The sequence below is a fragment of the Tupaia chinensis genome, unplaced genomic scaffold, assembly GCF_000334495.1.
Source record: "Tupaia chinensis unplaced genomic scaffold, TupChi_1.0 Scaffold144255_1, whole genome shotgun sequence".
Taxonomy (NCBI): Eukaryota; Metazoa; Chordata; class Mammalia; order Scandentia; family Tupaiidae; genus Tupaia; species Tupaia belangeri.
The window spans coordinates 2,019,286-2,030,012 of record NW_006204113.1 but is presented as its reverse complement, the minus strand read 5'-3'; the positions used below and the strand labels follow the sequence as shown (position 1 = coordinate 2,030,012).

Sequence of the window (10,727 nt, the reverse complement as noted above, 5' to 3'; positions counted from 1 at the left end):
TCCTAAATGGGCCTGTGTCCTGGGGGGATAGCTCCAGCTCTTTCTGGGTGGACCCTTTTGGGAGTTGGCAACAGCTGCTCTGACAAAGCCAGGGACAGCTGGGTGGCTGGGGACAGCTGGATGGGGTTAGCATGGCCCTTCTCCCCCGGCCGCCCAGCCCTCCCCGCCGCCCCGCGCTGGGGCGGCAGGCCAGCTAGCCTCCAGCTGGGTGCACGAGTGTGTAACTGCGAAAAAGCTCACAGGGGTGGGGACATGGTGGGGCTTCAGAATCTCCCCTTCCCACTTCCTTCTGATTGACACACCTGGAGGACCCCTCCCACCAGCCAAACACAACTAGGCCAGGTGGGAGAAATCGGGCAGCCTTTTCTCTGGGCTCCCCACGTGGGCCTGGGAGATGTTCCAGGACTTCTGACACATCGGAGAAAAGGACAGTGTGTGGTGGCAGGCCGAGTGGAGTCGAGCATCTGTCCAGTCTGTCCATCCTCCAGTACCTGCCCCGGAAACCCCTCCACCTTGGACTAGCCACGCCCCCCTTCAGGCCTAAACAGGTGCAGGGGGAAGGGGGGCACCTGTCGTCACACTATTCCCAGCCTGGCGAGGGAACGATGAAGCCAGGGGTCACTCCCCTGCCACAAGTCGTCATCTCCCACAGGACAGGACAGAGACTTAGCAGAACCAAGACTGGTCTGGTCTGGTCGGGGGAAGGCCTGACCACGTCTTCCCACCTGGGTCCTGTTCTGAGCAGAGGGGCGACTAGGGGTCAGTGAGGCTTGGCCCAGCATGGGACTTGACCCATGGGCTCCCCACCTTGTCCTAGGCTTCCTAGGATGGGAGGTGTTCAGGCCCTCATTCTGCCCAGACAAGGGGGATGAGAACTAGGTTCCAGCAAAGGTTGACCCCCAAGTGGTGTCAAGGGTCAGGGGCCTCCTTATCACAGACTCTTCTAAGCACCTAGCCCTTGGGCAGCACTTCCCAAACCCCAGCCCTCAATTGAGGCCACAGGGGGGGAGGGGGGAGACATCCTCGTCCTCTAGCTACCCTTCCCCTCCAGCGCCAAAGCTGCAAGTCGCCAAAGCAGTGTGGAGTTGACTCCCTCTTCCCGTAGGGGCCAAGGCCCAGCCGGATTAAGTTCTGAGAGGACAGCCTGCCGTCCCTACACCCGCGGCCCTGTGCAAAGCCTGGCGCTTAGTACGAACTCAATAAATATTTGTGGACTGAGGGAAGTAAACTTGGCAGCACTCAGAGCGGTGCTTCTGTCTGTCTAGCTAAGAGCGTATCAGCAGAACCTCAGAGATGCCAGGGCCCACGGAGCACGGGGCTGGGCCTGGGAGGCCCTCAGCAAATATTTGTCAGATGGACCCAAGGTCACAAGCTGTAGGCAGCGCTGCTGAACTGCCACTCACAGGCCTGGAGCCAGCTCGACCCAGGAGGGCAGGGTCAAGGCAAGGAGGGTGAAGGCGTGTGTCCTTAGAGGGCCCTCCTCATGCCAATGCCTGAAGACCCCAGGCCTGGGGACACTGGGGGTAAGATGCAAGGCAGGGAGCAGGGCTGCGCCAGCGTGTTTATTAGAAGGTGGGTTTCGGTGTGTGCTCTAGACAGATTACAGAATAAATACCTGCACCTTGAGAACAGGAAGTCCACGATTCATACAAAGTGCTCACTACAGGAAGCTGCCGTGTCAAAATCCAGTCAAGGACCCAACTTGGGGCAGCCCTTCCTCCCCCACTGACCTCAACAAGGGCTGTGCTATGTGGTTTTTTTTTTTATTTATTATTTCTTTTATTTCTCTTTATTATTATTATTAATATTATTATTTGCTTTTGCTGTGGTCACTATCATTGGCAAAGTTCCTTTCCCCCTTTCCTGGACATGGGGTTCCTGTCTTTAAAGATTCCATTCTGAGGCTGAAGGCGCCAAAGCTGCTTGAGAAGTGGCCTTTGAACTCCATCTGGGAAGATGGTGAGAAGGAAGCAGGAGAAATCATTCTTGGTTTAAAAAAAAAAAAAATTAAAAAAAAAAAAAAAGAAGTCCCGTAATCTACAGGTCACTCCTTCCTCGATCAGTGATCCAACTGCCCGGAAGAAAAACAAGAGGACAGCCAGTGGGCGCTGGGCCTTCTTCCCAGAGCCCGTGAGGAGGGTTGGACCCTCCAAGGGGGGAGGGGGAGGAAACGGGAGTCAGCGAGTGAACTCAGCGCCTCAAGACAGACACTTTCCCAACTCCAGGGCCACCTGCGGCCCCTGCCTAGGTCAGCTCCACTGTCACCTCTGCGTCCAGGAGATCCATTTAAAAAACAAAAACAAAGCCCAAAACAAAACAAAATCCAAAAGGAAAAGATTGGGAGGATGGAAAGAGCAAGGGGAGAGGAGAGGAAGGTAGGAGGGCAGGTCTCTGGATGCATTTCCCGGGCCCCAGGGACTGGGGGAGACTCCCCAGCGCCCCCTGCCTGCGCGGCGCGGCGTTAGCTCGTCACGTAGTGTTTGGTGGACGGCTGCCCATACACCCTGTAGAAATCCTGGTGGCCAGGCTGCTGGGAGGCATCGAGCCAGTCTCTGACCGCCAAGCCAGGAAGGGACTGGGGGACGGAGGGTGTGGGCGGGAGCGGGTGTGAGTACTCCTGTGAGGGCACTGTCCAGGGGAAGTGGCCGGAGCGGGGGTAGGGCTGGTGGCCGCCATGGTTGGCCACAGAAGAGCAGTAACAGTTGTCCACAGAACAGACGAGAATCTTGCGGCCGCCATACTGGGGGAGCATGGGTTGCTGGGCGGCGGAGCCATTGGGGTACTGCGACGGGGGGAACACGGGACTTGAGTGCACTGGTTGGGCGCCGCCCGGCAGGGCCACCAGGTGCTGCGTGGAGCTGCAGGGCCCCAGGGGCTGCCCGGACTGGCCCTCGCCGCTGGCTGAGCCCGCTGCCCCGTACTGGCTGTGCACAGGGCCCGACGACGTCTCTAGGAAAGTGGCCTCCGGGAAGGCCGCCGAGTGCTTGCGCTTCTCCGCCCCAGAGCTGCTCACGCCGCAAGGGTACAGCGGGACACTCTGCAGGAAGGGCACCGGCGTGCTGAAGGGGCCTGTGGAGATTTGGGGGCAGAAATCGCCAAAGCTCCCACCCCAAGCCACCCGGGCCTCCTCTCCCCTGGGGGCCTTTCACATCTGAGGACCAATGTCACATCTCGGTCCTGCCCGCGCTCCCTCGCACTCCCTGGGGTTACAGCTCAAGAGCCAGGCTTAGAGGTACCCTGGCCCAGGGTCCCTCAGCTCCAGGTGGCAGCCCAGCCAACCAGGCCACACTGCCCCTTGGAGGGAAGGCCCTGGCATTCACCCCTGCTCAAAGGGCACTCTCCCTTGGGAAGACCCCACCCTCACCTTCTAGCATCTTCCGCAGCTGCTTCTCTTTCTTGGCCACCTCGTTCAGGAAGAGCTTGGAGTTCAGGTGGCCGATCTTAGGGGGAGAAAGGCTGCTGCCCGTGCAGGTCTGGGTCCTGGGGGTAGAGGATGGGCGTCTCCTGTGAGTAGTCACCACTCCAGCCCGCCCTACCTCCCCCGTGGGCCTACACCCCTGCCGCCCCATGCTCCTCCGAGGGCCGAGTGTCCGCTCACCTGTCCATTAGGATTTTCACAGACTTGGTGTTCTGGAAGAGAGAAAAGGGTCTGTGAGTGGAAACAGCAGCACAGGGGAGGGCAAGGCAGAGCTGTCCCCCCCTCCTCAGGCAGGGCTGACCCTCAGTCTCTGGTACGAATGGGGCAGTGGCGTGCGAGTGGTGGTGGTGGTGGGGGTCACCATTTTTGGGAGAAAGAACAGCTAACATTTCCTAAGCACCTGCGATGTGCCCTACGCTGTAAATGCCTTCCATGCTTCCATTTTACCCTCGCAGACAAACACCTAGGAGGCAGGCAGGTCTCACGGCCCTCCACGGCACTCCCTGTTTTGGTTGGAGGGCATGTATGCCTGCCAGAGACAGACAGAAAGACAGAGAGGAAAAGGAGGGAGCACCTTCTATGTGGAGCGGTCGTGCCACAATTCCTTGTCCATTTCTCCCCTCTTCTGAGCTTCTGGACACACGCACATGCTCATGTGGCGTGCATGTCTTTCCAGTCACACCAGGTCTGAGACTCGAACCATGCAGTCAGTCGCATGGGATCCTGCTGCCTCAACCACCGGGCCATGGAGCTCACTCGCCCTCTGCTTTTTAACTGAAAGTCTCTAGGGCCTTTGGAATTTGGAACTCCTCGGATTTCAGAAAGGAACTACGGTGCTTGTATCATAGACAGGAATCTTCAGAAACTTCATGGAAAGGGGCCGGCAGGGGGTGTGGTGATTAGAGGCACTAGATTCCCACGTGGTCGGTTGTGGTTCGAATTCCGGACTTGGAGGCTTGCTTTCTCACCTTTCCTTTCTCTCTGTCTCTCTCTGGTCAAATTCAAAAAGAAAAAAAAAAAGGAACTAACTAACTAAATAAGTAAACTTTAAAAAAAAATTCATGGAAAATGTGTACTACGAGAAAACTATACAAGGGTTTCAAACATTTCTTTTTTTGTTGTTTTCACCAAGATAAATTCATACTTAAATTCCTTCCCCATGAAGTCCAGGAAGTGCTCTTTACCACAGTGTCCCCAGCAGGGTGCCTTCATCCAGTACATCAGCATTTCTGTAGCGAGCTGTTTCAATTTCCATACCAAGTGAGACAAAGACCAGGAATTACCCAACGTCCATCCTGGTCAATTCCTGGTCAATTCGTACTGTTAAATGAGTTGCCAAACTTTTTTTTTTGGTTAGTTTTCAGATGCTTGAAATTGGAAACTTGGGCCAGCAGTTGGTGTGGGGGTTAAGGAAGCTGGATCCCACATGGCTGACTACATGGTTCGAGTTCCAGATCTGATGACTTAAAAAACATGCCAGGTGCGTGTGCGTGTTTCCAACACCCTGAAAGGAGAATGCAGAGGGGACTACTATGTGGCCATCTCCCCTGGGGAGTGATTTCTCACTTTCTCAGTTTCCTTCTCTCTCTCTCTCTGTAGTGAGTGCACATGTCCTATAGCAAAAATTAGAATAAAAAATAATTAAAATCATTTCTAGAGGCTGGCAGGCCTGTACTGTCAACCCCACCCTATAGGTGAGGAACAGGCCCAGGGAGCATCTGTAACTTGTCCAAGATCTCAAAGCTAGAAAGAGCAGGTGGCAGTGCGCATCCTGCAGGCTGGCTGGGAGGCCAAGGGCAGGTAAGGGTACTGTGGAGGGAGCTCGGCTGGGGAGCAGGGAACTGCAGACCCAGCCTGGGAACGGCCCTCTATCCTGCCGGCCCACCTTCATGAAGCTGACATCCTCCGTCTTATCGAAGAGCAGCTGCAGGGAGCCGAGCAGCTTCTTGGCCTCCTGCATGCGCTCCCCCAGGTGCAGCGCCTGCGCCGCGTTCTCGCTGCAGAACTTGGCCTGGGCCTTGTCCAGGACCTCCACCGTCTGCCGCAGGTCCTCGTCCAGCAGCTGGTGCAGTTTCTCGTACTGCAGCCGCACTTCCTCCTTCAGCTGGCTCACCTTCTCCTGCGGGTGCAGGGGGAAGAGTGGATGGCAGGTGAGACTGGGGACCCCTGGCTGCAGCTCCTGCCCATCTCACATGCTGCAGTGTGCAGCCCGAGACCCCAGCTTCCGAGGGCAAGGGTTCCGTGCCAGCTGCCCTGGTACCAGTGGGGACGACGCACCCATTTACGTCACTGCATGAGGGGTTCGAGCCTATTGCTGCACAACAGATCCTCAGTAAGGAACTTACCAAGGCCCGGCAGCCAAGGCACACCCACCCCAGACCCCGGCTTGGGCTTAGCTACCTCCACCAGGCGCTTGTCTGACTCGAGTTTGTACAGCTGGTCCTCAATGTCCTGCTCTCGCTCCTCCAGCCGGTCCTGCTGCTTCATCAGCATTTTCTGCAGGGACAGTGGGGTAGGGGACGTCAGAGGGGTGCAGCTCCAGCCCTGACCAAGCAAGGATGGGCAAGTATCATCCTTCTCTACACGACACGCCCATTCTGGAGATGCTCCCAAATCTCTGCCACCCAGCCCCTTCTGGCCCTCATGCCATCCCAGGGGCTTCCTGAGAGCTGTCTGGCCAGCCCATTCCTAGCAAGAACAGCCTAGAACAGCTCCCCACACATATGTAAACCATGGGCTGAGGGGAGGGAGGGCCAGCCTCTGTGCCAAGCACCTTTCCTGTTCAGACTTATCTCATCCCAGTAATGATGTAAGTATTATCATTAGTCCATTTCACAGAAGAGGAAACGGAGGCCTAGAGAGGCTGGGGTCTTGTCAGTTACACAGCCAGTAAGTGGGGAGCTGGGATCCACATCCAGGCGGCCTGGCAGCAGTTCTTATCCAAGCTGTGCCGCCTGTCGGGAGAGCACCACCTCAGAGATGAGTTTGCTAAGATGCAGGGGGTTGAATAGTCTTCCAAGGTTATTCGTCAACCTTGCCCAAGGTCACAGAGCAAGAAAGAGCAGGGGATGAGGCCAGCAGGTAGCATAGTGGTTAAGGTGCTGGATTCTCACAGGGTCAACTGCAGTTGGAGTCCTGAACCCAGTGGCTTGAAAATCATGCTGGGGGCACGTGTATGTGTGCCCAAAAGTCTCTAGAGAAGAATGGGGGAGAAGAGATTGCTGCATGGTCATGTCCCCTGGGTGTGGGGGGGTGATGTCTCACTTTCCCTCTCACTGTCTCTGTCTCTCTCTCCAGCAAGCACAATCACTCTATGGCAAAAACCAAAAAAAAAAAAGAACAGAAAAAGCAGGAGGGCAGGTTTGCACCCATGCAGGCTGGCTGCAGAGCCAAGGGCGAATGAGCACGCTGGTGGGGAGACTGGCTGCGGGAGCAGGAATTGCAGACCTCCACCTAGGAAGGGCCGCTGGTCTGACAGCCCTGGGTCTTCACACAGGCCTCTGGCCTAGTCCAGAAAATCTCACCTTTATACCTCCTCATGCTCGAGGCTGGGAGTGAGGTCTCTGGAGTCCTTGCTAGAGCTCCCTCAGCCTCAGAGGGGCCCAGGCAGGCAGAAGACGCTGGTTCTCTTAAGTCCTGGGACCAGTCTGCTGGAAGGTGCTCTTCTCAACTCCTAATCTCTTCTCCCCATACCACCTCTGCCCATCCCAGCCTCGTGGTGCTTGGCTCTTCCATCCTGCCCTCCCTCCTCACCAGACAGACCTCTTCAAACACTGTCCCTCCCTGCTTGACACCCCTCAGTGACGCCCTCCTTTCAGATGCCAGAGCCAGAGCAGGGCAGTGGGGGCTCTTTGACACCCAGCCAGGAGGGCTGCTAGGTAGCCTGTCTCCAACATTTAACTCTCTGCTGCCCACGGGGCCTCCTCCCTCCCCTTACTTATCGCTCAAGGCCTGACTTAAGTCCCCCCAGCTCCAGGGGAGCTGCCATGCCCCCACTCTGGGTTTGTGCAGGCCCCTCCTGTCCTGGTCAAGTGGTGGGACTGTCACTCTGCCCTCCCCCTATAGCTGTGCTAGCCAGTATGGGAGCCTCTTGTCACATACGGCTAATTTTTTTCTCTTTAGTTTTACTATAGAGCATGTGCACTCGCTGAGGAGAGAGTGAGAGAGAGAGAAAGTAAGAAATCACCCCCAGGGGGGATGGCCACCCCGCAATCCCTCCTCCTCCACTCCCCTCTTGGGATTTGGAGCACGCACGCACACGCGCCCAGCGAGTTTTCAAGCTGCCAAGTCCAGGACTCAAACTGTGCAGTGGGCTATGTGGGAACCAGCCACCTTAGCTTCCACGCCAGCTGCTGGCCCCACAGGTGGCGATTAATTACAATGATTATAAACATAATAATTATAAATACTCCAAGGGCTCAACACATGCAGCTAAAACTGGGCACCGCCGTCACACGGCACTGCCGTCAGAGCTCTCAGACGCTGCCTCCTGCGGCCTTCGAGTGTCACCGATGGGGTTCTGACCTTCGAAACCCAAGGCCTCTGAAGACCTGGGCTTTGCTGCTGTCTTGTTCCACCTTCCTTCATAGCCAGTCACATGAGGGCCTGGCCTCTCAATGTGGGTCTTCACAAAGTTTACCGAAAATGTCTATTATGAAAAAAATAAGGGCCAGCACATGGCATGGAGGTTAAGGTGCTGGCCACCCACAGTTTGAGTCCTGGACTTGGTGGCTTGCTTTCTTACTTTCCCTCTCTCTCCTTCTCTCTGGTAAGTGTGTGTGTCCTACAGCAGATTTAATAATAATAATAATAATAATAATTATGATAGGGGCCAGCAGGTGCCATGGTAGTTGGGACGCTGGACACCCACATGGCTGATCATGGTTCGAGTCTCGAACCTGGTGACTTGCTTTCTTACTTTCTCTCTCTGGTCAAATTAAATAATAATAGCAATGATAAATAAAATACAATAATTTAAAAATAATAACAAAATTAAATAAATAATTCAAAAAAAAATTGCACATGGATTCCAAAATTTTTGCACAAAAATAAACTTGTACTTGAATTCCATTTCCCATCAACTCTTTTTTTTTTCTTTTTAAAGAGATTTTTGCTAATAGGGTGCATGTGCTTGCTGGAGAGACAGAAAGCGAGAAATCACCCTCCAGAGAGAATGGCCACACCGCAATCCCTTCTCCTCCATTCTCCTCTTGGGATTTTGGGCACACATGCACATGCACCCCGCATGAGCTGAAGCCACTGGGTCTGGGACTTGAACCACGGTCGACCATGTGGAAGTCCAGTGATAAAACCATTACACCATCTGCCAGTGCCCCCATCAACTTTATCAGGTCCCCTCATATTTACTGAATAAAGTGCACACAAAACATCAGCAAAGCAGCTCTGTGTGGTCGCAGTGAGGACCCACTCAGCCAGTGGCTCTCTTTCTTCCTCTGTGGGGGTCGAGTTACCCTTCAACTTAACCCAGGACCTTTACTTACAGCCACATGCAACCAACTTCCTAAAGACAAGCTGCCAACAGCCCCTCCGCACTCCCTCACCCACTTTACACACGGGGAAACTCCAGCCAGACTCCAACTCCTGCAGACGCCCTAGGAACAAAGAACCAGGACCCTGGGCTCAGGAGGAGGTTCAGGGGTAAGACTCTCAGTGCCTGGGGTACCCCTCGCCCCCACCCTGCACCTCTACCTTCCAATGGCCCAGGAGACCTTGCCTGTCCAACAAGCCCCCTGCCCCCCGGCACAGGGATCACAGGATCTGCTGAGAAACACGACCGGGGTGGGGGTGGAACAGGGGTGCCCCAGTGTTGCACACACACACACACACACAACTGCACACAGACAGGCACACACAGTAGCCTGAGCCCGAACCCCAGCTGGTGGATCTGCTGCTGTGTGGCCCCCTGTGCAGAGAAGGTGGGACCTCCTGGAGTCCCAGGCAGTGGAGGGAGACCTGCCACAGGATAAGGCAGCAGGGACACCCCCTCCGAGATGTGAGGCCTTCTTAACGCTCCTGAAGCAGGCGGCTCTCAAGTTCTTGCCTGCTGGTACCCAGATTCAGAACACTGCCACCCCTCAGCAGTACACGTTGGGGTCCAGGCCACTCCTGACACCCAGAGTCCAGGACACTGGACAGCCAGGCACCCACTTGCCTCCCTCCCACTGACCACCCCATCAGTGTCAGGGCAGGGATCACCCCGGGCTGAGTCCCAGATGAGGGGGAGGAAGGAGGCAGCCCCAGGTTCCCAGCCCACTCCCTCCTACCCCCAGCACAGGAGTGGGCTGCTCACTCTCAGCCTGCAGGAAAGCCCCCCTTGCAGGGCCTGCCCTCCCTCAGGGCCAGAAGATCCTAAAGGTGCCACAGGCCTGGGGAGAAGGGGGAGATGCTGCTGCCTTTGCTCTGGGAAATCAGGAGGAAGGATGGTAAGACCCACCTTGCTGCCCCCACCCCAATCCCAGTGAATGGCCAAATCAGGCTCAGGCATCCAAGATACCGGAGACAGGAGCAGAGGAAGGCAGGCCGGGGCAGCGCCCCCACCAACCCAGGCTCCTTTCCTTCCCAAACCGCCCCCTCCCCAGGGCTGAGGCCCAGTTCCCACCTGGGAGACCCCCAGAGCTGAGGTGCAGAGCATGGGCTCTCAGTACAGGGGGACTTTGCAGACTTCTGGCAGCCACAGCCAGCCACCAGGGCTGCAGCGCACTGCGGGCTGTGGGCGCGGAGCAGCGTGGGAACCAGGGTCTGCCCTGGAAGCACCCGAGAGGCTGGGGCTCCCGAGGCAGAAAGGTGTGTGGGGCCCAGGGAGGGCAAAAGCATTAAGACTGGGGTGCTCCACTCCCATCTCCCCACAGCCTGAGCACGTGCTCCCTGGACCTGTGGTCCCAGGGTCACTGCCACGAGCTGCTGGGCCGGCGCCCTCTCACCCTGGACTCAGGAACCATAGCACCTAGTCTAGTCCCTAGTCCAGTCCGGCCCAGCGAAGCCTCCCATGCCTCTGGAGCCTGCCTGCCCAGCCCCAGGTGGCATTTTGGCTGCCAGACTGGACTGGGCAGACGAGCAAGGTGTGGGGACTCTGGGCTATATAAAAGTTAATAAATAATAATAGTAAAACCCTCAAACCAACCTTGAAGAGAAGCAAGGTCAGGAGAGAACCAGGCCCCAGGGACTAGGGGAGAGAAAGGCCCTGGCTTTTCTTTTTTTTTTTTTCTTTTTTTTGGAGAGGTTTTTGCTATAGGGCACGTGTGCTCACCAGACAGACAGAGAGAGACAGAGAGATAGAAAGCGAGAAATC

At 56.0% G+C, this 10,727-nt stretch overlaps 1 protein-coding gene across 1 annotated transcript in view; it reads right to left on the bottom strand.

Moving 5' to 3' along the window:
• Positions 1-1,549: 1,549 nt before the first annotated feature.
• The window catches only part of TRIM8 (tripartite motif containing 8), a 15,604-nt gene continuing 6,426 nt past the window's right edge, over positions 1,550-10,727 (bottom strand). The window contains 6 exon segments of the mRNA XM_027767424.1: positions 1,550-3,069; positions 3,365-3,480; positions 3,599-3,630; positions 5,304-5,537; positions 5,819-5,914; positions 8,920-9,030. Of these exon segments, the coding sequence (XP_027623225.1) occupies positions 2,462-3,069; positions 3,365-3,480; positions 3,599-3,630; positions 5,304-5,537; positions 5,819-5,914; positions 8,920-9,030 (1,197 nt within the window). The 3' untranslated portion in view covers positions 1,550-2,461.